Source organism: Chanodichthys erythropterus, chromosome 24 (assembly GCF_024489055.1).
Source record: "Chanodichthys erythropterus isolate Z2021 chromosome 24, ASM2448905v1, whole genome shotgun sequence".
Taxonomy (NCBI): Eukaryota; Metazoa; Chordata; class Actinopteri; order Cypriniformes; family Xenocyprididae; genus Chanodichthys; species Chanodichthys erythropterus.
In genome coordinates this window covers 10,796,293-10,823,320 of record NC_090244.1, presented here as the reverse complement: position 1 = coordinate 10,823,320, position 27,028 = coordinate 10,796,293, and the positions used below count along the sequence as shown (strand labels likewise).

General features: G+C 34.3%; 3 protein-coding genes and 1 long non-coding RNA gene across 7 annotated transcripts; 2 read left to right on the top strand and 2 right to left on the bottom strand.

Annotated features, from left to right (window-relative positions):
• Positions 1-2,302: 2,302 nt before the first annotated feature.
• On the top strand, positions 2,303-9,071 carry LOC137014929 (uncharacterized). 4 transcript variants are annotated; one of them, XR_010893911.1, is made up of 8 exons: positions 2,303-2,354; positions 2,801-2,869; positions 3,193-3,272; positions 3,382-3,439; positions 3,562-3,603; positions 3,863-3,938; positions 5,886-5,954; positions 6,226-9,071. It is a non-coding gene; the product is annotated as an uncharacterized lncRNA (long non-coding RNA). The 4 variants fall into 4 exon arrangements; XR_010893909.1 differs by having other exon boundaries at positions 2,338-2,354; positions 2,801-3,272; XR_010893910.1 differs by lacking the exon at positions 2,303-2,354 and having other exon boundaries at positions 2,618-2,869.
• A 1,470-nt stretch (positions 9,072-10,541) lies between these two features.
• On the top strand, positions 10,542-12,051 carry LOC137015623 (hereditary hemochromatosis protein homolog). The gene is made up of 5 exons (XM_067380672.1): positions 10,542-10,746; positions 10,894-11,166; positions 11,244-11,357; positions 11,758-11,790; positions 11,981-12,051. The coding sequence occupies exons 1-5, from the start codon at positions 10,542-10,544 to the stop codon at positions 12,049-12,051; spliced, it is 696 nt and encodes a 231-aa protein (XP_067236773.1).
• Positions 12,052-12,943: 892 nt separating this feature from the next.
• mespab (mesoderm posterior ab) lies at positions 12,944-13,794 on the bottom strand. The gene is made up of 2 exons (XM_067380540.1): positions 13,108-13,794; positions 12,944-12,997 (listed from the first exon to the last, which is right to left on the bottom strand). The coding sequence occupies exons 1-2, from the start codon at positions 13,792-13,794 to the stop codon at positions 12,944-12,946; spliced, it is 741 nt and encodes a 246-aa protein (XP_067236641.1).
• A 6,603-nt stretch (positions 13,795-20,397) lies between these two features.
• On the bottom strand, positions 20,398-21,289 carry mespbb (mesoderm posterior bb). The gene is made up of 2 exons (XM_067378778.1): positions 20,558-21,289; positions 20,398-20,448 (listed from the first exon to the last, which is right to left on the bottom strand). Exons 1-2 carry the CDS (start codon positions 21,287-21,289, stop codon positions 20,398-20,400), a joined length of 783 nt encoding a protein of 260 aa, XP_067234879.1.
• Positions 21,290-27,028: the final 5,739 nt, after the last annotated feature.

The window sequence follows — 27,028 nt, the reverse complement described above, 5'->3', positions numbered from 1 at the left end:
CAGTCTGTTTTGAAGAACATGTTTTAACAGCTAGAGAAGATCATGATCAAATTATTAGTTTTTCTATGTGTGCTTCAGTCAGCTCCAACTGTATCAACTGGTAGGATTCAATTTGATTTGACTTTTTTTTATAGGTGCAGTTCATTTAAACAGGCGTGTAGGCTATCCCGTATTTGAATGATACATGTTTCTCAGATTAACCTGGTTAATGAAGTTCTGAAAAGTAGTCCAACCGTACCTGTACCGTAACTAAAAGCTAGATTGTGTCAATTGTAGGCTAGTCAGCACATATTTTAGCTAGGCTATTTAGCTCATTCTTATATTGCTTTAAGATTATTCAAAAATGAAAGTGAAAAGTCACATATTTATATCCCAGATAGCAAACGGACGTCGATTCAACGTTTATTTTTGGTTGTAAAGATCAGTATCAGTCGCCGATCAAATTTCAATGTTGATTCAACGTTCACTATTTGATCGGTACATCAGAACGTTATTACGTCGAAAATATGACATCGATTCAATGTCGAAATGAGGTTGTTTCATCAACAGATACCTACGCCGACGCATATGATCGAAATCATAACGTCTAATATATGTTGAAACTTGGTTAGAGGAATCGGACATTGCGTGCACTATTAGGACGTGCATGTCTTTTGACTTTACTGATATAATTTTAATTCGTTATAAAAACCCTATTTAAGTAAATTAAACAAGTTTATAGCAGTGGTTATTTATAATAAATCCACATAAATGAGCAGCAAAATCTATAGCAGGCTCTTACTCTGACACTGATAAAATGAGCAGTCCTCAAGTTTCCGTGATTTCTTGTCCGATGCATCCATTTTAAAATTAAATGAAAGCATAGCCTACCGAAGATTGCTCAAACGGTATCGGCAGGTCATAAACACACGAGAAGGAGCGTTAATGAAAACCATGAATGCAACATATATGTGAAACACTGTTAATATGAAGACTTAAGATGCAAAAGCCTCTAAGTACCGTCTGAAATTTTTATCAAGCTCGTAGGTTCAGTAATTTCACTTGAATGGCAATTAATAGGTCCTTTTCATTGCCATTAAAGTGAAATAACTGAACATAAACATATAAGCTTGATAAAAATGCTCATTTTAGAAGAATTTCAGATGGCACTTAGAGGCTTTTGCATCTGAAGTCTTCATATACAGCTCTGGAAAAAATTAAGAGACCACTCCAAGTTCAGAAATCAATATTAAGTGGTCTCTTAATTTTTCCATATATATATGTATATATATATGTATACTGTTTATATTTTAAAAATGTAAAAATGCATAGAACATAAAGCTTAAAAATTGATCTTCATGTTACATGCATAAATAGGCCTGTGTACATATGTAAAAATATATTTTAAAAATATAGCCTATTCATGAATCATGTTATGTATAGTTTTTAACAAGAGACAATATTGTGAAACAACGAATGTGAAATGACTATGAGTGTACACAAAGCAACACACACACACACACACACACACACACACACACACACACACACACACACACACACACACACTGATGCCTGGATGCTATATGCAATCAATCACACAAACACAAATTTATCAACACCAGCAAGTACATATACTTCAATTCACCCACTCGACCAACAAAAAAGAATCAAAATGTCTTTTGAGACTCCATCTATCTTACATTTTTTCATTCTGATTGCCATTGCTCATTGTTTCAGTATGTGTTAAGTTCAAAATCTTCAACGCTAGTTCACATACTGTGTTTGAACTCTAGCTCATAATGCTGTATGGTTAAAATATGTTTTTTTGTTGTTGTTGTTGTTGTTGTTGTTGCTTCCGTCCTGGTGCCCATTGTAGTGGACATGAATAAATCTAATATATTGTACATTTATTTTATTTATTTTTTTACAGTTAAAGAGAATCTGAAAAGCACAAACTGGCTTTATATATATATATATATATATATATATATATATATATATATATATATATATATATATATATATATATATATATATATATATAACAAAAGTAAAGTGTTGGTATAAAAATACTCCAAGCACGTTTTCCAAAAATATAAAGAAGTTCTTTTAAAGTTTCACTTTCTCATTTTGCACAATGGGTCGATAGAACTACAAAATGCATTTTAATTTCATGATTTAATAATTGTATGTAATGTTATAATTCTATATGTTTATGTTTGTAAATGCTGCATGACTGTGACGTGTTTTAATGCGCGTGCGCGTTGAACGTTCGAATCGCTTTCAAATGCTGTAGCGGATCTGAGTTGCCATGGAAACGGGAAACGTCAAGCAGCAAGCCTCCGTCTCGCTGTTGTTTTCACTGATTTTAGGTAAGTTTAGTCCACAAAATCACACACATAATATATAAAACTGTTCCTGACACTTTTTCTTAAGTGTAACTGACACACTTCTGTTGAATATTTACTTAAAAGAAATGATTTAGTGTCTTTGAAAAAGTCCGTTAGCATCTCAACCGTTTTCAGAAGCGGTTGGCTTAACTCTATATTTTGAGCCCTTGTTTAATGAAAGTTTGGGCTTTTAATCTCATCGTTATGTGTAGATGAGATGTTTTGATAGCTTTGTTAAAGTTTTGCTGGCATATTATCAATGAATGATGGTAAACTTACTTATTTATTTAACCTAAAAGTATGCGCTGGCTGTACCGTTAATCGGTGACGTCACTTACATGAGCGCGAATATTAGCTGAAACTATTTCAAACACGGTTTGATCTCTAATGGTAAACAAATATTGATAAAAATTGTTCTGTAATTTCAGGGACGACAGAAAACCCCCTCCAACAAAGGGTAAATTCCAAAGTTTGCAGCATTTCTGGAGGAAACACAGGTGAACTGAGAAAGCTCATTAAATATTTTAAAATGCATTTATTTCACAATATATTTTACCTATATCACCATGCATCTGCAGTTTTCTTTTGTAAAATTATTTTTAATGCATTAGTTAAGAAGGCTTTGACATCCAAACGTAAGTGACACTGTATGTACAATAGTGAATTCTAATACTAAAAATATAAATTCTGTTAACTTAAGAAATTATTTTTTTAATATTATGTATTTTATTCTTTCCACCTCTGCTCTAGCTTGGTTCCTTGTAATAAACCTGTAATAAATGTGGTTGGCTCTGTGACAAATTGAATGTTATGTTCCTAGATCCTTCCATGAGGATGGCCTCCTGCACCCCAGCAGAGCTGAGCGACCTCCTGTCAAAGGCCATGAACCAGATGACTATTGTAAGCAAAACCTCAATCATTCACTACACTACTGTTGAAAAGTTGTGGGTCTGTAAGATTTTTACATGTCTTTGAAAGAAGTCTCACATTTTAAAATCATTAACCCCAGGTTGTTTCAGTGAGGTTGTTCTTGAAAGGCCTGTAGGCTAAATAATCAGCTAAAAGAGGTAACATACGTGACAAGTATAATGTTATAATGCTTGTAGTTATAATCATTTATTTAACTATTATGATAACAGGATATCATGGTCATTAATCTATTTTATTGTATTTCTCTGTCTATTTGTAGTTATGTTTGCCAGTGACAGACGCCATACTGTTCCACTCAAAGGTATTTATTTATTTGTATACGTGCATGCATTTTTTAATGATATATTCTTAAATATTTTTACTTATAAATGCTGATTGTGGTCCAGGGGTCGACAACTTTAGGCAAGTAAGTTATTTTCGACAGAAATCTGGGCAGCTTACTCATTGCTCATACTCTTAGCCTCTAATGTGTTTGAATTTATATCATCAATGCAATATCAGGGGGTAAAGATATCATTAGAGTTCTTACAGTTATGGCTGTACTATGCTCTTGTTACCAGATGAGATGTAATCTCTAGCGTTTGGAGCTGTGATTCTTCAGGACAAGATGCCATTCACACTTGATACATGAAGATGGTGAGTTTCACAATAGCTGCACAGTCACAAATCAAGAGACTGACTCAAGCTTTCATCCTTATGAGCTCACCCATATGTAGGGATGGGTACCGAAACATGGTATTAAACAGGCCCCGGGGCTAAATTCTGAAAGACCAGAGTATCGATAAGCTTGAACAATATTGGTTCTGCCGTCGGTACTGGAGAAATTACACGCACTATTCATTATTGCTATATAGATGTTAGGGCTGGGGAAAAAAATCGATTCACATATCGAAATTTGTTTATGATAAAAAAAAAAAAATAATTTATTCCAGAATCAATATTAATTCATATGAAATTTCTCTATTTTAGTCCTTGCCTATAGACGAGGTGGACAGAAGTTACCCACTCTTGTGTCATTATCAATGCTTGTCACGTGACGTAAACCAGTCCTGCTGTTAACGAGCAGAATTACTGAAGGAAAGAAACAACAACAGAAAAAGTGAAAAACTTCCAGGCACAGCCTTAGATGAAATCAACCAAAGATAAAAAAAAGACCTTAAAGGGTTAGTTCACCCAAAAATGAGAATTATCCCATGATTTACTCACCCTCAAGCCATCCTAGATGTATATGACTTTCTTCTTTTAAACAAACACAATCGGAGATATATTTAAAAATGTCCTGCACTACAAAAAAATTTTCTTACTTAGTATTTTTGTATTGTTTATATTCCAAATATCTAGAAATTGTTAAATCAAGATGCCTTTTCTAGATAATTAAAATTACATAAAATATTTCTTGTTTTCTGGGGGGGGGGGTAAGAAAAATCTTGTTTCTGTTTGAAATCCCAAGATGAAATTCAAAAATCTAAAATCTGTTACAGTTGCCGATGGATATTGCCGCGCATATTGTGGGCAGCCTATAACACATCTCGATTGAGACAGACTGCTTCAAAGCTCATATGTGCTGTGATGCACGGAATATCTGTGATCACATAAACAGTAACATCTTCTCAGCATGTTTAATAATAGAACCTGTTATAATCTGTGATTTTGTCTACACTGGATGAGGAGTGACGCAACACAACAAATTCCTGACAGTAAGCGGGCTCCGCGTTCTATTTTCAACAGTCGGTCAGCTTTTAGCTGTTGAGGCGCGACACAAAAAAAGTCATGTCTGGTGTAGACACGGTGTTAGTTGTTGTTTAGAGTTGTTTAATCCTCCTCTGCTGAGATCTTGAGAGATTTAATGTCTTTTATCTTCAGTTGATTTCATCTATAAAGCAATGTTAATTATGTTCTTAATTTGTATATAATAAAAAGAACCGATAAGAATACCGTTGAAGTACCCGATCAATAATTAACAGTAGCAATACTGTTAGAACTATAACGATACCTATCCCTACCCATATGACATAACTGACATAACTTCTATGAGTCACATGAAATAACTTCTTAAGGCTGTCCTAACCTAATGTAGCTCTACCCAACCACTGCATGGAGGCTGAAAGATGGCTTCCTGAAGATGAAAGGACAATATGGACTTGAGGAGGGGAAATACTTTATATGATATGTGAGGATAAGGAGGGGTGTTTTATTCCAACTCTAGTCTTCATACAACGTGTTTGTCAGGATGGTTGTTATTTTGTAAGATTAGGGAGAGACTGTACCTCTCATTTGTGTGTCTTGTGTACTATAATTTTAGAACAGGAGCTTGTACTCCTTTGATTTGATTGAAAAGTTTCAGATGGAGCTGTTTTTTACTTTCTGTTCCCATTATGTTCATTTACATGCAAACAGCTCATGGTGAAATTTTTTCTAGCATTTATATATACTACTACTATTACTACTATTAATATTGTTCATATTATTAAACAAAATTAACAAGATCTTTTAAAAACATAATATAATGACTTTATTATAAAAGGACCCACTATGAAAATACAGTTTTACAGTGTTATTCGTGTCTTTCCTTTTACTTTATAGCACATCACTGACAGGCTTTCCTGTGTAACACTGATTCAAGTTTTCCACCATTGTATTTATCCAAATGAGGTTTGTAAATGCATGGATGTTTCATATTTTGCATTAATTATTTCTCTTATATGAAAATTACAATGTAAAAGAAGACGTGACAAGGTCATTGGTCTTCTCACAAAATGCCACGTTAGAGGAATATTCAGAGGGGCGAATTGAAATAATTTCTTTTGGGCATTATCATGCCCACTAAAACTAAACCTGGAATGATAATTTGTGTTACCAGATGAGATACTTTGTAATGGGTATGTATGATGTATGATTTTGATCTGTACTATTTCTGTTTCAGGTTCTCAGGGATCCCCAGTTGAAGGCATCAGGACATCAGATGTTGGCCTGGACAGATGTACCAACAGTACACCACAAAGACCTCTGCTTTTAAATGGATGGCTGATTACTACCATGTTCTGTGCGGGTATTATTATAGCAAAACTGAGCACCTGTGACAGTGGGATTTCTAATTTTAAAGAATAGTCATACATCAGTAAATTAATTATTTATTTTTTTATTTAAAAATTTGAAAGGATTTTTAAAAGTTGCAAACTTTTTTCTCCAGTTACAAAAACAGCTACACCTTTTCAAATTCTGCATTGGGGGTGCACAAATCCTATTTCACAAATTAAGAAATTCATATGCTCACATTTAAGCCGTGCTCTTCAGACACTGTAACAGTCCTGATATGATGTCACACTTTGCAGTATCTTTTTTATTAACATGAATTCAAATTTTAACAAATATATTCAAAATGTAAAGATATACAATCTGACAATCTGATCTTGTCATTATTAATCAATCAGTAATCAACACTGCACCACCCCGAAATTACATGCACTGTAGAAGTATGGTTTTGGCAAGAAATGAACAGTAGCTAAATATTTATTATAAATGCTACTATTTGACATTCAGTATTTTAGTCTATATTAAAGGGATACAAGTCTCTTTTATGTATGATTTTTTTTTTTTTATTACAAACTGTTTTTGTTTGTTTGTTTGTTTGTTTGTTTTTAGCTAGCACTTAATATTTCTTTAATGTTACCACATGAGAATAGCCAAACAGTGTAGGTGATTCACAAAATCATACACAAAGAAATGTGCATGATTGGCCAAAGTTTTACTGATCTACAAACAAATTGAGCTTATGAATTTCTTAATTTGTGATTTGTAGAATAGGTTTAGTGCACCTGCAATGAAAAAGATTAAAGGCAGCGGCTATTTGCACTAAGTGACAATAGCACATTTTCTTACACTAGGTGAAAATAGTGATAGATTCTATTTACACCATGTAAAGTATCAATTCTTTGCAATAAGAGTAAATAGATGCTATCTATAGGCCTACTTAATATTGGCAGATACTATTTGCACCTCAGTATTTTTGTACATTAACAGGATGCAATAATATAGAGTGTAAATGATTGTATTTATTAAAATGATTAAATGGATGCTGCCTTATTGGTAGAATAAAACCCTCCCTACACCTTCTCCTAACCCTACCCAATAAACATTTTTAATATTATTAAACACTCGTTCAGTTTAGTTCCGCTTTTAGAACATTATTTTCATTTTTATTGAAAATAAATGTGAGCTTAGCAAAAGGCAGATTTGAACCTGCATCAAAAGCCAGAACTCCCTACTCTCTACTGCTGTGTCACTGAAGACGTTGCCTTCTGTGCTTCTTTTTTAAAACTTGAGTGGCCCAAAAGCTAGTGTAAATAGCGTTTGCCAACAAGGGACGCTATTTGCACTTTATGTAAATAGACACTCTGAAATTTAAAAGGTGTAACTGTTGTGTTGTGTTTTTGAGAGAGAAAGGAACTAAGTTTTCAACTACTAAAACATTTTGATGACTTCACTGAAATATTGTCTACACCTTCCACTGTCAGTTGCTCAGTTTCACTACAATAATGCCAGATACAATACAGCATGTGCATAATTGAGTCACTGTTCTAACAGCTGGGGGCTATAGAGAACCACCTGCACTGCAAATTTTCAGGAGTGACATTCGCATTTATCCAATTACAGGAGTGAATCCGTTAAATCATTGGGGCACTTCATGAATTGACACTGGTTTACATTTAGATAAAGATGAAATATTTTAATTTTGATATAAATGTCAATAATAATTATGAAATAAATTTAAATATTCATAAACCTTGAAATTAAAAAAGTAATTAAAAATATATATTTTATTGTCCATTGTATTGAAATTGTGGGTTACATCTTTGTCACCCTTTTCATCCCTGATGAGTTTACATCCCTGTTACAAGAGCAAGGAACTTACATTTTAATTGCAAAGGAAAACCAATTCATCGTCTATATTCTTCTGTCCTCCATTTTTAAGGGTAAGATTTCTTTATAAATCATCTAGTGACCCATATGTCTTTATTTTTGTTGAACACAAAAGGAGAGAGTCATATAGTCTCAGTCACAGCAAGAAAAGAAACTGATGGCGTAGTCTGACTCAGGCTGTCAGTCTCTTGATGTTCTGCCTTACATCTCCTTTTGTGCTCCAATAAAAATAACACATTTGGTACAAAAGAACATGACCAGTTTTATACTTGAGTAAATATTGCTTTTAATTTGTAGCTTGAGACTATTTATAATAGCTAATAATTAACTTGTATACCTCTTTGTGTGTATTTGAGAGTAAATGCCTTTTCTATGTTAGTCTTGTATAGAAGGTTTGTATGCTCTAACGATGTAGGCTATTTGTACCTGTATTTTGTAAATATTAAAGCAATGTTAACTGAATGTGATGTGTGATTATTTTGTAAACAGGCTTATCTTTTAGTATTAAGTGTTTGAGATTTTTAAAATAAGTAGAAAATGTGTTAATTGTATAGAGTTATTTCACCCAAATGAAATCAACATCAACGTTGGGTAAGCAAACCAGTTAGATCGATTTCATGTTGAATTCGTGTTGATCTACAACGTCGTTTCACTCAGCTGAAATCAACATCGTTTCGACGTTAGGTAAGCAAACCAATTAGATCGATTTTATGTTGAATATGTGTTGATTCTACAACGTCGTTTCAACCATCCGAAAATCAACATCGTTTCAACGTTCGGTAACCAAACCAATTGCGTCGATTTTCCGTTAGATTTGAATGGAGTGTCTGACGTTGATTCAACATTACCCCGATGAGCAAACTGATGCCGGATCAACGTCGGAGATCAACGTCGTTTCGATGTCACGAGAAACGTCGTTTCTACGTTGATTCTATGTCAGTTTGCTATCTGGGTAGATTACCTTTTTAAAAAAAGCAAATGTGTATATTTAACGAGTCCGAAACAAACATGTAGCAAGATGTTTTCTTAATCGAAATCGTCCTTTTAATGTAGGTTAGCCCAGTTTAGTAGCGCCCCCTTGCGGCTATTTCCAGTCATACACGTACAGGTCAGAAAGAGTTTGTCAATGTTAAAATGATAGTTCACCTAAAAATGAAAATTCTGTAATAATTTATTCACCCTCAAGTTATTCCAAACCTTTATGTTTCTTTGTTCTTTTGAACACAAAAGATATTTTGAAGAATGTTGGTAACCAGACAGTTGACGGACCCCATTAACTTCCATATTTTTCCACCATACTATGGAAGTCAATGGGGCCCATCAAGTGTTTGGTGTTTCTTTTGTGTTCATCAGAAGAAAGAAACTCATACACTTCTTGCAATGTATTCAGTATTTTATATACTAAAAAATGCTGGGTTAAAAACAACCTAAGTTGGGTTGAAAATGGACAAACCCAGTGATTGGGTTGTTTTAACCCAGCAGTTGGGTTAAACGTTTGCCCAATCTGCTGGGTAGTTTCATTTAAACCAACTATTATTTAAAAATTGCTATATGGCTAGCTTAAAATGAACCCAAAATAGTTGGGAAATTAAAAACCAGATGCAATTAGAGGCAACAATAATAGACAAAAGGTGAATGTTTATTAATAAGCTTTAATATTTTATTAATATAAATGTATTAATAAGCAATTTAATAAATGTTTATTGTTTAATAATTATTCATTGAACATGTTGAAATGTTAATTTCTAACATACTTTGGGTTAATTTTAATTAAGCAATACAGTAATTTTTAAACAATAGTTGAGTTAAATAAAACTACCCAGTAGGTTGGGCAAACATTTAACCCTAACGCTGGGTTAAAACAACCCAATTGCTGGGTTTGTCCATTTTCAACCCAACTTGAAATTAAATTATGCATAATTACAAGTAACTAACCCTAAATGTAACTCTATAGTAAGTACATGTAGTTAATTAATATTACTCAGTACTTATTTGAGTAAGTACAAAGTAACTACGGCACTGTAAAATCACAGTTGGCCACTATAATTCAGAGACGAAGAGATATATTCCACGAGACAATGCTACAAATGAAGATGAGATCATTTCTTACATTTTTTATGCAATGAGGCATGATTTGCAACCTTTCTTTATGAGAAGACTGACATTTAAAAACTATACAGAAAGTATGTTCAGTTATTTAAAATATGACATATTGACACAGTTCTTCATGGACCATTACAGGCTATGTCTCTTTTTTTTTTGACAGGTGTTCAGCTTTATCAGGTGATGAGCCATTGTGAGCAATGATAACCTGGACAAATGATTTCCAAGTTTGCTTTTAGCGGCTCTACTACAGATGAAATGAGTTTGTATGACAACAAGTTTACATATGAGAGCCCAAAAGAAATGGCAACACTATCTCTGGAGCTGTTCAAATGGCGTCATGAGACTATAAACTACCCATGTTGCATAGCAACTCTCAGGAATTACCTTAAAAAGAGAAAATCTCAAGTGAATAAGAAAGGCATGTCTTCCCACAATATTTTAAAAGATGTGGGCTATTAAGCCCTTGTATAAAATACAATTCTTTGTTGAAACAAAGTAGAATTCTCACTTTAATACCTAAGATAGTGTTCTATCAAAAGTTAAGGTAGATCTTTTTCTTCTGCAGTGAAACCGCGAGTCAGACTGATTCAGAAAGCAAACTCAGATTCTGGAGGGTTTCGTGTGAGTTGTTTGGCGACAGGATTTTACCCAATCAACCTGACACTGTTCAGAGATGGACAGCCTGTATCTGATCATGAGATCACTGGAGGAGATCTGCTGCCCAATGGTGACGGGACGTACCAGATGAGGAAGAGTCTGGAGATCAGTGCAGACAAACACAAATACACCTGCTCTGCCACACACCTCAGTCTGGACAACAAACTGGACGTCACTTTGGGTAATCATTTGGGTAATCAGAAAATAATAAAATCTCACAGTATTGAGTTTGTGACCTTTTAATGTGCTTGTTTTCAGAATTTGATCATGGTGAACCATTTAAATCAGTGATTCCCTCAGTGCTGATAGTTTCGGCTGTAATGCTGGTGTTTGGAACCGGAGCCATCTTATATAAATACAGGAGACAAGCAGGTTTGAAAGAATGAAAAATACCTAGGCTGCATCTGAAGTCACATACTTCCCTACTATATAGTTGGTGAAAAACAGTATGTGACAAAAGAAGTATGTCTAAATTCACAGTACTCATAGAAAAGTAGGCAAAACCTGGATGACCTGTGCGCATACGATGGACACTTTACTATCCCATGAGGCAACGAGAAGAGAATTTGTGAATGGCAGGTCACACGTGTAGTACATCCAGATTACATTCATACTAAACACAGTCATACTATATAGAACATACTTTTTTCACAAAGTAATTACTTATTGAAAATGAATACATACTCAAGAGAGTATGCGATTTCGGATACAGCAGAAGATATATCCTCAAAGACTTTTTATTAATTCTTTCTAACTTCCATTCATGTTCTAGCATCATCTAAAGGAGATTATTCCTCTGCTTCGAGTGAGTAATTTGTTTTAAATATTATTTTTGTATTATTATCATCACATCAGATTGACTAAAGAGTAAAATGTATTGTTTACAATCACAGTTAATTACTGGATAAATTCTATAAATGTATATTTATTTTAAATTAATAATGTATTACTTTTCATTTGCACATTCTGTTGACTAATCAAATTTTAATTTTCAGCATCTGAAGAAAGCACTGACACAAAATCAACACATGAAGCACAACAGATTAGTGAAGCATTAAATAAATGAATGAACTAAGAACCTCTACCAATTGTAAAATTAAGATGATTGGATTATAAAGTAACAGTACTAACACAGTACTGCAGCAACTACAATCTTGTGATAACAAATGAATCTTTTTTAACATTTTGTACAGATGCTCCTAGCATTGCCTGCATCTCATTGCGCCATTCATTTTGGATTCGGTTTAAATATTTTACCTATCAAATTTTGGAGGGCACACATTCTCAAAAGCTGGTTTTGCAATAATACACAGAAAAAATGAGACTTTTGATTGGTTTATATGTTGATGTGTAAATAATTTTAGACATAATTATAACTAATTATGCCATTATTCAAATCCCAAAGGATTTTACCACACTATAAGAAGATTATTGGTATACATTTTACAAGAAAATACTATTCCAGTACTTCACATTTAATTCAATGTGTTACTTATTATTTTGTGTAATTATTTTGTGAAATTTACTAACAATTTCCAAGTAAAAATTGTTTTAAAGTATATCCTATACACCTTTTTCCAGTGTATTAGCCTATGAATTCATTGTATCTTTTTGCAGTGAATTTTACCAGCTGTTCCCAAGGTCATTATTTAATTTCAACTTTTTTTTTTTTAAACTTGTGCTGACTAAAATGATTTTATTATAGAAGTGTTTGAATTGCGTTTTCAAAAATGTATGAGGAAAAAACTAAGAAAATGCAAAAATTAGTAATATTTTAAAGCATTTAATTGAAAAGGACAATAAATAAGCAATATATACAAATGTATTCAATAGAAAAATATGTCTTCTGATAAATAATTACAAATAATTAATGCAACAAACAAAGTCTTTTGATGAAGTTTTCACACAGTGGCCATCTGATTTTGGCATAAGGTGACATCATATCCTCTCTGTGATCTTCATTGAAAAAACTGATGGCTGTATGTAGAATCATGTGTTGTTGTGCAGGGAAACTGTTAAAAGAAGAAATTCAGCGCACAATTAGATAACTGCAACAAACATAACACTCTTGGTTATTATTAAATGAACACTCAGTATAAAGTGTGATTAAAAGCCTTCTTACCATATAGGATTGTGTGTCTCTGAAGTGTGAAGTAGAAGGAAAGTTGTTCTCCATCTGTTGTGTTGAATCACTGAAGGCTGCGAATGTTGGACAGTACTGGACATTGTCTTGCATGTGTCCCTGTACTCCATCCAGACACCAGGTTTCTGAAAGCAGACCACTCTGAAGCCTATCTGAAGTATCTTGCGAATAGCATCTTGGTGTTGTTTCGTGGTTGGAGGTCTCAGACTGTTCCAGTTGAGAAGAAAGATACGAAATGTAGCTAATAGTGAGGCGAAGGGTCTCAATCTTGGTCAAGGTTTGTCCAGGAGGAGCCACAGAAGGAGGTAGGTAGGTTCGGAGGTGAAGGAGAGCTTTGGTCAGATCCCTCATCCTGAGCTTCTCTCTTTCGCTGGCCGTCTGGCGCTTCGTTCCAGGGTTTTTGGACCTGGAGCGTCTCTTTCCCTCAGCAGGAAGGATTATTCTTGGGTTTTTAGCCGGTATGCAGTCGACGTCTGTTTTTTCAGCAGCCTCCGGCTGTCTTCCAGCTCCCCAACAGCTCGTAGGAGGAGAAAAACATCCAGAATCAATTGAGGAGCTTGGAGAAAGACTTCCACAGGCACTGAAGTACCCAGCATCAATGCTGGTAGATGATTCAAACTGGCATTTGGCATGTTGGAGCATATAAGGAGTGAAGTTAAATTCCATGGCTGTGATCTTTCAGCAGAGGAGATGTTTCCTTCTTGTTCTCTGGTACCTGAGTGAATGCTAAAGAGCTGGAGGCAGCAGCCCAATATATCCTGGATGAAGAGGTGTGATGTTGCACCTCCGCAAGGCGCTTAAGAATTTCAAAGCAGCAGAGAGACATCACACCAGGGGCAGGGGGTCTCTGGGAAAACTCACATCACTTCAAGCACAGGTGGGAGGTGGTAAAATAACATTCATTGGTGCACAAGTTCAAGATAGATTTAGAAAATTAAAGTCTGGAGTTTTTATTATTTGTTATTTATTTATTTAATTACTACAAGCCACATCATTAAAAATGAATCAATTTATAAGTTCCTTTTTTAGTTATTGTGGTTTTAATCAGCAATGCAAAGCTAGGCAAACAAAACAATGCTATTCACTTTTATGTTCCATGTTGCATCAAAGTTAGGCAGGTCTTACTGTATTTTTTATTTTTTTTTTGCATTTAATTTTCACACACACATTGGATTTCCATATTTCATGGGGACTTGGACATAATGATTTTTATACTGTACAAACTATATATTCTAAATCTACGCATCACAGAACAGTTAATCAAAAAACATAATTTAATATGATTTAGAAGCTTTTTTCCTCACGGTGACCAAAAAATATCCCCACAAGGACAAGGGTTTTAAAAATTGCCATATTTGTGTGGACATTTTTCTGAATAACGTACCTGAACCATACACACACAAATTTCTGCATTTTAACATTTTCAAAAGACATAATTTAGTATGAATTATAAACTTTTTTTACACAACGTAAAAAAAAAGAAAAAAATACTGGTGGTACTATGGGGAAATTTGGTCCCCATAATGGGTTTACCAGGATCATATTTATACGGAAGAGGATTAGGGCCAAGCAATAATAAAAAAATAAAACCATCTCGAGATTAAAGTTGTTAAATTTTGAGAAAAAACTTGTTAAATTTCGAGAAAAAAGTCAAAATAAAATGTTGAGAATAAACTCGTTAAATTTCGAGAAAAAAGTCGTTAAATTTAGAGAAAAATGTTGAGATAAAATGTTGAGAATAAAGTCATTAAATTACGAGAAAAATCTCTTTAAATTTCGAGAAAAAAGTTGAGAAAATGTTGAGAATAAAGTCATTAAATTATGAGAAAAAAGTTGTTAAATTACGAGAACAAATTTGTCAAATTATGAGAAAAATGTCGTTAAATTTCGAGAAAAAAGTCGAGATAAAATGTTGAGAATAAAGTCATTAAATTATGAGAAAAAAGTCGTTAAATTACGAAAACAAATTCGTAAATTACGAAAACAAATTCGTAAATTACGAAAACAAATTCGTAAATTACGAAAACAAATTCGTAAATTACGACTTTTTTCTCGTAATTTAATGACTTTATTCTCATAATTTAATGAGTTTATTCTCAACATTTTATCTCGGCCCTAATCCTCTTCTGTACATTTACGTATGCATTCATTCATTTAAAAAAAAAAAAAATCATTAAAAAGTTACGAAATTTGTGACCTTGGTCCACAAAACCAGTCATAAGTCGCACGGGTATATTTGTAGCAATAGCCAACAATACATTGTATGGGACAAAATGATCAATTTTTCTTTTATGGCAAAAATCATTAGGATATTAAGTAAAGATCATGTTCCATGAAGATATTTTGTAAATTTCCTACCCGTAAATATAGCAAAAATGTATTTTTGTGAGTGGATATGCATTGCTAAGGACTTCATTTGGACAACTTTAAAGGCGATTTTCTCAATATTTAGATTTTTTTGCACCCTCAGATTCCAGATTTTCAAATAGTTGTATCTCGACCAAACCCTAACAAACCATACATCAATGGAAAGCTAATTTATTATTATGACTGGTTTTGTGGTCCAGGGTCACTTATATTCTGCTTTCTATTAAATGCTTACTTTTTCAAAGGTAACACATCGTTTCGTGAAGTGTGTAGCCTGCATGTAATCTGTCAGTTGTTCGCAGGTTTTTGTTTAGACAACTGACTTTTTCCTTTTATGGCCTCATGGGAACTCAGGAATGACAGTTTTTAACAGGGCAGATTTGAAATGGTTGATTTTTAAAACACTTAACTCAGCAGTTTTACTTTCGTATAAAAATGTAAAATACATTATAGAGAAAATAATAGAATAAAAATGTAATTCTAAATTATAAAATACATAAATACTAATTATTTTGAATTAAGAGCAACCTAAAAATGTGCAAATGACAATATAATATAATGTAGGATACATCTGCTTTTAGATTTTAAGCTAGATGAAATATTGATGTTGTATATGCAGTTGTTGTTTTCTTCTCTAAGGTGTAAGGTGACCTCTTCCTCAGGCCTGGGCTTGTGGATTACGACTTCAGCGTGAGTAGCTCTGAGGAAATGGTTCCCAGACCACAACGTGTCACTTTTTGCTCCTTCCTGCCCGGTGCTGACCTGAAATAATTAGATTTGGACTGTTCTCAGACAACACACTGATCTGACACAAGAAATGACTTACGTGACAATGCTAATGAAATCAAAAAGTACTAAATTCTGAACATGAGGTTATTAGAAGGGTTTTCAAATGTTCAGCTGACATAAAGGTCATGGTTTGTGCATTTAACACAGATTAAAAAATATAGCAAAGTCAGACAATGCGAAACTAAATAACAAACGCAAACATAAAAAAAAACACAAATTTAAAACTCATTAAAAATGTCACTAGTCACTGTTAATTCATCGAAATGTTGATTTAAAGTCTCAGACCTCCCTGCAAATGAGCTCACTTCTTCCTTTTCAAAGCGTCTTAGTTTTTCCTAAAGCATCAAAGGTCGATTAGCACATCAATGTGAAGTGTTTTTCTTATCCTGCTCGGTTAAATGTTGATTTGAGGTAAACAACTAAATTGTCTAAATCCTTTCCTCCCAGTGCTCTGTAAACTGTGTATTGAGCTCCGCATTAGCATATCAGTCACAGGGTCAAGGGTATCTAAAGCAGAGCCCTAGTTCTAATTACCTCAGTATCTCGCACCTCGGCACGGTCCTGAAACGCATGCAGCGGGCCGACCCCTCTCGCATTAGAGGATTATGAAGATAAGGATGCATGAAGTTCAGGCTTTTGAAGGGATCATCCACTCCAGACTTAGAGGTGCGAGATGCTCTTTTTTGTTGACCTGTAGTTCATTAAGAAAGAGCTTCTATTTGCACAGGCCTGATTAGTACTTGGCTGATGCTGAGGCTTTTGTGTATGAGCTGGAACGGCTTTGGGAATATCATGTTATGTCTTTAGTTTTATTTGAATAGTAGAGTTTAAATAGTATTAAGTATAATTTAGCTACAGGGAAAAATGTAATGTGATAATGTAATCTGAAAACTTCAAAGTTTAAGGCATTGTTTATACAACAAAAAGTTGAGAAAACTCTCACTTTTTGCCTTAAACTTTTAAGTTTTCTCAACTTTAGATTTTTAAGTTACAAGATACCTTCTGTATTTTAGATAGTTGCTGACTTTTTTAATGGTCGATATATAGAGTCAATGTTTTAATGCAATTTAATTATGTAAATGAGATATTAAACATGCTGAAATTAGACAAATATTCATTTAGCAATATTTAAACTAAACTTGCTTTTAAAAAAGAAAATACATTTTGAGATGAAATTAAGGTGGAACAACCACTCAGTTTGACCACAAGAGGGCCCCAAAGGGGAAATTTGAGAGATTAAAGGGAAAGTTCATCCAAAAATGAAAATTATCCCATGGTTTACTCATCCTAGGTGTATATGACTATCTTCTTTCAGACAAACACAATCGGAGATATATTTAAAAATGTATATTATAATGGTTGTGAATGGCAGGCCAAATTTTGAAGGCAAAAAAATGCACCCATCCCTTACACAAACAGCCTTTATTAACCCCTGGAGTCATATGGATTCATTTTTTTTATGGATGGATGTACTTTTTTTTGTCTTCAAAATTTGGGCAGCCATTCACAACCATTATAAACCTGGGAGGACTAAGGATATTTATCGTGTTCGTCTGAAAGAAGACAGTCATTTACACCTAGGATGGCTTGAAGGTGAGTAGCTAAATCATGGGATAATTTTCATTTTTGGGTGAACTAACCCTTTAAATATTTTACAAATACGTTTTTTTTTTTTGTTTTTTTTTTTACATTAAAATATTAATCTAAATAAGGATGTAAAATGTCATTTTAAAAATGCATAACATTTTGTAAATTAAAATTTGAAATGACATACTTTATATTCAAGAATAGTATCTTTTTAGGAAGTTTTTCTAGCCATTGTCAGCTCTAACTTACTCACTATATGGCACTATTTTCTGTGAAGGTGCGTTGAAATAAAATCTAATATGAAAAGTGATATGCAAATAAAGTTGAATTGAATTGTAATTATTCTAATATTGGGAAGAAATGCGTTGTTGACAATAAAAATAATTTCCCAGATTATATAAAGTGTTTTGGGTTTATTATAACAAATACAATTCAATTATATAATGTTTTGAAGAATATATCTTTATCACACTTAATATAAATGACCCTGGACCACAAAACCAGTCATAAGGGTCATTTTTTTTAACAGAGATTTATACATCATCTGAAAGCTGAATAAATAAGCTTTCCAATGATGTATGGTGCGAGATACAACTATTTGAAAAAATCCAAATATTGAGAAAATCGCCTTTAAAGTTGTCCAAATGAAGTCCTTAGCAATGCATATCCACTCACAAAATTTATATATTTACAGTAGGAAATTTACTAAATATCTTCATGGAACATGATCTTTACTTAATATCCTAATGATTTTTGGCATAAAAGAAAAATCAATAATTTATGTATTGTTGGCTATTGCTACAAATACACCCATGCGACTTATGACTGGGTTTGGTGGTCCAGGGTCACATATTAAAATTTATATAATTTTCTCACAATCTTTATACATTAAAACATATAATATTGTAGGAAGCATATAATGCTTCTGTGCTGTTTTTTTTTTTTTTTTTTTTTTTTTTTTTTTAAGATGGGTTTTAACTGCATATTAAATTTGCTTTATCTGCTGGGATCTGCTGTTCCTATATGTAAATACTGGCTGCAAAAGATCATTATCAGGATTTGGGGTGTAATTTACATAATGACTAAGGTGAGACTCAAAGCTTCTCCACTGGAGTGGCAGGAGCTGCATTCTCGTATTCTCTGCAGCTGCTTGTGGCTGTAAAATTGCGCCATCTTATGGATACATTAGACATTTCACCACAACAAAACAAACCAACTGCAGAATCCACAGAAGTGACGCGCCAGACCACACTCGAGATGAGACCGGAAGTTTGGGGGTGAGATTATATAAGCATTAAGGTTAAGTTTAGTGGTGGGGTGAGGTTAGGCATTCTTTGTGGTGAAGCTTATAGTTATAGTGAAGAAAGTGTTTGTGGTTGGGGGTGGGTAATCGTTAGCTTCACCATAACTTCCGGTCCGAGGCTGCTGTCCTGAAAGTGCTGCCGTCACGTAGACTTTATTCAGAGCATTTGTTTACTGAAATTTCTTGGAAAGATATTTATGCAGTGTTTCGTCAGCAGAACAATCCAAAAGCACATTGAATAACAGTTTACTCACTTTCATTCGCTGCTGTGAATAAGGTCTAGCGCTGCGGTTCTGCCTGAGGTACAATCTGAGGTACATTTGTGAGTAGATTCATAATCAATAATTATTGAAGTGCTAAAAAGGTGATTTTGAATAATAGGCTATTATAAATTTAAAGTTTTTTTTAAAATAAAAATACATATTTAAAAATAAATATGTGAAATAGCATTGAACACATTGAGGCAAATGCTAAGTCAAATTATTGAACCTTCATTATTATTATTATTTGTGACTCTGGTCCACAAAACCAGTCAAAAGGGTCAATAAAATTGAGATGTACACATCATCTAAAAGCTATAAATAGGCTTTCCATTGATGTATGGTTTGATAGGATAGGACAATATTTGACCGAGATACAACTATATGAAAATCTGGAATCTGAGGGTGCAAAAAAATCAAAATATTGAAAAAAATCACCTTTAAAGTTGTCCAATTGAAGTCCTTAGCAATGCATATCCACTCACAAAAATTATTTTTTATGTATTTATGGTAGGAAATGTACAAAATATCTTCATGGAACATGATCTTACTTAATATCCTAATGATTTTTTGGCATAAAAGAAAAATTGATAATTTTGACCCATACAATGTATTGTTGGCTATTGCTACAAATATACCCATGCGACTTATGACTGGTTTTGTGGTCCAGGGTCACATTTATTAATAATTCAGCAAACTCTTGGAGTAAAAAGTTATAAAAAGCCATATTCAATTTCAAATTAATACACAAAATCAAAACGTTGACATTAAGATAATTTTTTATTATAAATATCAATAAATTAGTACTTTTGTACAAAAAAGATAACATACAAAATATATAATATTAAAATAGATATCTTAAAATAAGATAATACAATATATTAAAATACATTAAATACTGTACAGTGGAGTTCACAAAAATATTTGACATTTTTTAAATATGCGAAAAGTCCAATGAGAGTATTATCCCCAGAATTCTGGTGCAATCGGACAGTGGGCGGCTTTGTTGTAGCCCTACAAAGAGGAAAAAAGATGGTAAGTATTTTATACAGCATTTAGAAACCAAAATATTCACATATATATATATATATATATATCGCTAAGTGGTAAACAAAGCACACACCTGGTATGTTGTGGCTGTATCTGCATACAAAGGACTTTCCAGAAGAGATTCTGAGCTGGAGTTGAAGGAATCATCGTAAGCAGGTGTTTCCACGCCCATGAAATCCCGATGACAATCCATTTCTGTCTGCCTCAAGACATGTTCTGAAGGTCTGAAGGTGCTTTGGCATAGTTCTTGATGTGATGTGCTGAGTCCCCAGTACTCTGCTGTTGAATAGCTCTGATATTGAGATGATTCTTGGTATCTAGAAGCTCTCAGGTCCCTCATCTGGCAGAGAGAGTCCTCGCTGAGGCCTAGTTGAGCAGACAGATAGGAGATGTAGCGGATGGTGAGGCGAAGAGTCTCGATCTTCGTCAAGGTTTGACCGACAGGAGCCACTGAAGGAGGTAAGTAAGTCCTGAGGTGATGGAGAGCTTTGGTCAAGTCCCTCATTCTGAGCTTCTCCTTCTCGCTGGCACTCTGTCTTTGCTTGCTCGGGTTCTTGGAGCGCGTTCTTCTAGTTCCAACGCGGGAACATGCACCGTCCTGATGTAATGAACCCGAAATGGGTGCTTTGGCATCTCTAGGAGGTGGAGAAGAACTGTTTTGAAGCTGGGCTGAAGGAGAGAAGTCCATGTAGGAGGTAGGAGACACTGCTTCAGGAGAGGAGATGTTGTAGAATTCAGAGTCTGAGCTCGGGCAGCTCCAAGAGTTCTGTGTGAAGTAGCGGAGGAGTGGAGAGGACATGTCCATTCTGTGTGGTTAAAGAGGGTCAGTTATGCTGGAGGGATTGCTGGAGGGGAAGCTTTATACCAGCCTCAGGCTTCAGAGGTGTGAAGTGACACCTCCACAGGCCTCTCCAGGCCACCGCTGTCTGTCTCAGACCAGACTACAGTGAGAGAGGGAGAGTAGTCCAGTCCCAATGTGGGAACCTACAGATATGAGTCATCAGGTAATGTGTGATTTTTCACCCCTACACAGCATGAACTTTTTTTTTCTGTTTTTAACATCAAGATCTCCAGTAGTATTTGGATTATTTTCAATCCATAAATAGAAACATGATAAAGTGGGATTAAAATATATGTGAAAAAGTGGTTCATTAAAAAATATTTATGCCAAGTAGCATTTGTACGGAAGAGGATTAGGGTCAAGCAATAATAAAAAAATAAAACCATCTCGAGATTAAAGTTGTTAAATTTCGAGAAAAAAGTTGAAATAAAATGTTGAGAATAAACTCGTTAAATTACGAGAAAAAACTTGTTAAAATTCAAGAAAAAGGTTGAGATAAAATGTTGAGAATAAACTCATTAAATTACGAGAAAAAACTTGTTAAATTTCAAGAAATAAGTCGATAAAATGTTGAGAATAAACTCGTTAAATTACGAGAAAAAAGTTGTTAAATTTCAAGAAATAAGTCGATAAAATGTTGAGAATAAAATCGTTAAATTACGAGAAAAAAGTTGTTAAATTACGAGAACAGATTCGTCAAATTATGAGAAAAATTTTGTGGAATTTAGAGAAAAAAGTCGAGATAAAATGTTGAGAATAAAGTCATTAAATTACGAAAAAAAAGTTGTTAAATTACGAGAACAAATTCGTTAAATTATGAGAAAAATGTCGTTAAATTTCGAGAAAAAAGTCGAGATAAAATGTTGAGAATAAACTCATTAAATTATGAGAAAAAAGTCATTAAATTACAAGAACAAATTCGTTAAATTAGGAATTTGTTCTCATAATTTAATTACTTTTTTCTTGTAATTTAATGACTTTATTCTCAACATTTTATCTTGACTTTTTTCTTGAAATTTAACACGTTTTTTTCTCGTAATTTAATTAGTTTATTCTCAACATTTTATTTCGACTTTTTTTTTCTTGAAATTTAACAACTTTAATCTCGAGATGGTTTTATTCCTTTATTATTGCTTGGCCCTAATCCTCTTCCGTACATTTGGCAAATTAAAAAGAGAGTAGAAATACTGCATAATCTGAATTCCATGAATATCTATCTATCTATCTATCTATCTATCTATCTATCTATCTATCTATCTATCTATCTATCTATCTATCTATCTATCTATCTATCTATCTATCTATCTATCTATCTATCTATCTATCTACCTACCTACCTACCTAATATTTTTGGCATAAAATGGCATACACTAATATAAAGTTTGATTGCCATTGAAAAACAATGGATAAATCTATACCCTGCTCTCTGGGATTATTAAAAAACCAAGATACAGACGATGATATGCGGTCAATAGGTCACAGTTGTATGGGGACAGAGGCTCGGTTCATTCTCTCACAGCAAAGGTGTTAAACGACACCTCTAATGGGTCACATTAAAGGCAAGTCCTCTGGTCTGTTGTCTGTGTGAACCTTTAATGGAATTTCACACCACACATGTAACTGAGCTAATGAGGCAAGCTAAACAATATTAAGATCCATCACGCCAATATACTGGCATTGAAAAGACATTTGACAAATAAAGCCCATTGATAGGTATACTGTTAAATGCTTTTAGATTCCATTTTGTAAAGGTTGATTAGCATTAGCATTGATTAGCATAGTGTGCTGCAACATGTGCTGCTAATATCAAACTTATAAAATGGCCGAACATTCAAAATCACTAAAATGTGATTTGAAAACATCTTAGAAAGCTGTTTTTAGACGTATTTAAGGTGTGTGGGTGAGTGTGGGAGTTTTGAGATGCCACTGTTTAGACTGGCACCTCGACGTGGCACCTTGAGAACTACTATAGGTGCTAAACCGGTGAGACACAGTTCACGAGAGTCTCCGTGACCTCGCCGAGCTCAAGTCAAGAGTTCATTCTCTCAGAATCACTCGATTGCACTTTTAGCCACCATTCAACAATAACTAATACAAACAATTGATTTCCAGAAGTATCTATTTGCCGTAGGGGAGAAAAGGGATAATAGATATAACATCAGTAAATTAATGCACACTGCAAGGATATGAGGTACAACTCTTCTTAAAGAAATGGACAGTGACAAGAATATATACATATATTTTTTTTATTTATAATTATTCTGTGTGAATAAATTAAGTTATTATTATCAATTTAATTGACATGGATAGGAATGCTTTTGGCTAAAACAAAGAAAAAGAAATGCTTCTATCTCTTTTAAACTTTATACAAAATGTGTGGTGAGTACTTTTTTTTTGGGTAAAGAAATATCTCACGCTGCATTCACACGGGGCGCCGGCGTTAACGCTTCTCATTTACTTTGAATGGGTGATGTCATGCGTTGCCGAACTGAATTGTGGGTTCCGTCGCTTCACTCGCGTTGTAAGCGGCAGAAGTTGAAGATTTCTCAACTTTTCAAGCGCCAACGCAGGCGTCATCCAATCAGATGGTCCTATGCAAATTCCCTAGAGCAGTCGCTAGCCAACTGCGTTCGTGCAATACCGGAAAGTAATGTGATTGGCTGTAATCACTATAACGGTCGCGTCAACACAAGCTTCAGACATGCCCTCCATCAAGCGTTGACGATAACCCTCCATGTGAATGTAGCGTCACACTAGTCCCGCTTTCTCACAGTTCTTTACTTTCATTTTAAGACTTTATTTAACTAATTCAAGTCTACTCTTATGAGGATACTTGTCAAAACGGATATTTTTGGCATTATTGTGTATGTTGTTCCTTCAAACATGGCGGAGAATGCAATTCTGGCGCGCTGTCATACACACAACGGACAGAAAGATGCGTGCCATTGTGCGCTTGGACGGCGCACATCTTTCACGTTGCGTCGTGTGACATTCACAGACAGTGCGTTCTCTTTTTCTATTTTGCTGCACTTAAATGGTTTAAAAGCATTTGCACAAATACGAACGTGATCATATATTGTAATGCTAAAAAAATAAATGGATGCTGCGTTAAAATTTTTAATGCGTTAAACTGAAAAATTTGAATCGCGTGCGTTAATGCATTAACTTCGACAGCACTAATTAAAATAGAAAACAGTTACTTTAAATATAGCACAGTATTACTGTTTTTACCAACCCGATCTCACGGCAATTCGTACATATTTTACGAGGTGGCTAATTCATATGAAATCGTACGGCCTCACTCGTAAGAATTCATATGTTTTTTGCTAAATTGTACGTATTTTACGAGTTCCCAAATTCATATAAATTCGTACGAATGACCTACTCCTAACCCCCGCTCCTAAACCTACCCGTTACTGGGGTTTAGACAAATCATATTAATTCATACAAGTGAGGTCGTACGAATTTGTATGAATTAGCCACCTCGTAATATACATACGAATTGGTCTTGAGATAGCGTTGTGTTTAATGTATTTTAGATCATATAAATGCAGTCTTGGTGAGCACAAGTCTTGGTGATGTCTTTCAAAAACATAAAAAAATCTTTCCGGTCCCTAACTTTTAAATGGTGTACGTTTACAAGGGGCGCTTTCTTCATTAGGGCAATTGGGCGACGCACCACCAAAAGTGAGAAAGGGATGGATTTTTTCAATCACATTCAACCACAGAGTTACGCTAGCTGTCACTGCTAGGCTGTTTGTTCTACCTCTGGATGTAGTCCAATCAGCGTCGAGTCACGCTCTGTGGAGTACCGCCTCTTTTTGGGCATTTCAGTCTGGCGGAGATTTGCCCCGAGTGCTCCCATAGACTTCCATTCAAAGAACTTTTTTTTCGAACTGCAGGCACTGCAATGCAATCTCTATGGGTTCCGGGAGGGCTCGCACTAACGTGCTTTCGTCATCATACTAACCTTAACTTGTGCGGCGATTGGTGGAAACAAACATACCTCTATTAATATTTTTTTTTAAGCTGAAGTGACATCCAATAATTTCCTCAGTGCATAACTTATTATACCACTTGTTAAATGGTTATTCAACAATTAGCCTATTCATTCCTGCATTTCTAATTTTTTTTTTTTTTTTGCGCCCCCCCAATAATTTTTTGCACCAGCCGCCACTGATGTTTACTAATCCTGCAAATATGGTTTGTATTGCAACAGGTTGTTGAGACATCTCAGCTAACATCTGAGATTTTGTACTATGACTCGTCCTTTCAAGGCCTTGGGATGACCTTTGTGATTGTGAACTTTTCAAACCCTGATCTCGCTCTCTGGGAGCCAAGAGGTGCCAGGACTGTGGTGGTCTTTGGCACCTCAGAAGAACAGAGGGTGAGACAGTTAGTATCTCTTAGTTCAGTCTTATAAGACCACAGAGTTCATCTGTTCACAATCTCAAAAGGATAAAAATGACTATTTTATGTTATTTAATCCTAACATTTAAAACTACAGCTTTTATCCGAATCAACCTCTCAACCTTCCCATGGGAACGACAGTGTTTTCTCTCTTTTTTTCCCCCTACTCTCATGGCGTGCAGCATTTTGCACCCTGAGTGTGAATCAAAACAAAATATCTTGAGACAGAGGTGCTGCAAATCAGGAGAAACATGACATTGCATTGTGAGAACGACACAAGTATGTGGTGCCCAGTGTGCAAAAAGAATCAACATCTGAATCTCCAACAATCTAGTGTTTGTTATTCACTCAGAATCTGCATGTAAAATGATCTTTGCACTCATTTTTTATTGTAAACCTTGATTTTTGCATATCTTCCCACCCACTTCCACAGTTCCAGTGACCGTAAGAGCTGAATAGCTTGTCTACAAACTAAAACCTCTCAACCAAGCGAAAAAAGGGACTCTGCTCCAACTTAGTTTCCCATGTCTTGTTGTTACATCTTTCACACAGTTGCTCAAACCCTAGGACAAAATGAGCTGGCAGGCAGAGGAAAGTTTTCAGCCAAAAAAAAAAAAAAAAGGCCAAACGTGCAAATCACATAAATGTTTATTTTTTTTTTAATTCATAATGTACAATCACAAAACAAAAACATCAGAATGGAAAGCATAAAATGAATTATTTCTGCAACAGCCAGAAAATATTTCCAAATAAATATGCTATATAAAAATGGAGAAGCAAGTGCTAAATATGTAGTATGCCGAGTTTATTATTAATTGTACATTATGAGAAGGTGGTTTTCATTGCATTATTCAACTTTTATGAAGTGTATTTTCAACCTATCAACCTGTCAGATCTTTTAGGTGTATATAGATTTCATTCTGGTGCATGAATTGTTCCTAATTTGATTTTAAAAGCTAAACAGTAATATAGTGAACATGCACAGCTTTGTTCATTGGTTACAAAGGTGAAAGCTTCATAAAGGGATAGTTCAGCTAAAAATCGCCCTTATGTCATTCCAAACTTGTATGACGCAGAACACAAAAGAACCATTTTTGTCCATAATGAAAGTCAATAGGGTCCAAAAAACAATAATGGACCCTACTGACTTGAACTGTATCACACATTATTTTGTGTTCCACATAGCAAAAAGTCATTCAGGTTTGGAATGACATGAGGGTGACTAAATGATGATAGATTTTTCATTTTTTGGGTATATAATCCCTCCGGCTCATAGATGTCGAACTAAAATGA

Bases quoted from the DNA above. Each gene is read 5' to 3' on its own strand.
- LOC137015623 (XM_067380672.1), top strand. From the start codon at position 10,542: ATGATTTCCAAGTTTGCTTTTAGCGGCTCTACTACAGATGAAATGAGT. The intron at 10,747-10,893 runs GCATGTCTTCCC...TTTCTTCTGCAG, and splicing joins ATCTCAAGTGAATAAGAAAG to TGAAACCGCGAGTCAGACTG. The intron at 11,358-11,757 runs GTTTGAAAGAAT...TTCATGTTCTAG, and splicing joins TAAATACAGGAGACAAGCAG to CATCATCTAAAGGAGATTAT.
- mespab (XM_067380540.1), bottom strand. From the start codon at position 13,794: ATGGAATTTAACTTCACTCCTTATATGCTCCAACATGCCAAATGCCAG. The intron at 12,998-13,107 runs GTAAGAAGGCTT...TTCTTTTAACAG, and splicing joins GAGACACACAATCCTATATG to TTTCCCTGCACAACAACACA.
- mespbb (XM_067378778.1), bottom strand. From the start codon at position 21,289: ATGGACATGTCCTCTCCACTCCTCCGCTACTTCACACAGAACTCTTGG. The intron at 20,449-20,557 runs GTGTGTGCTTTG...TCCTCTTTGTAG, and splicing joins ATACAGCCACAACATACCAG to GGCTACAACAAAGCCGCCCA.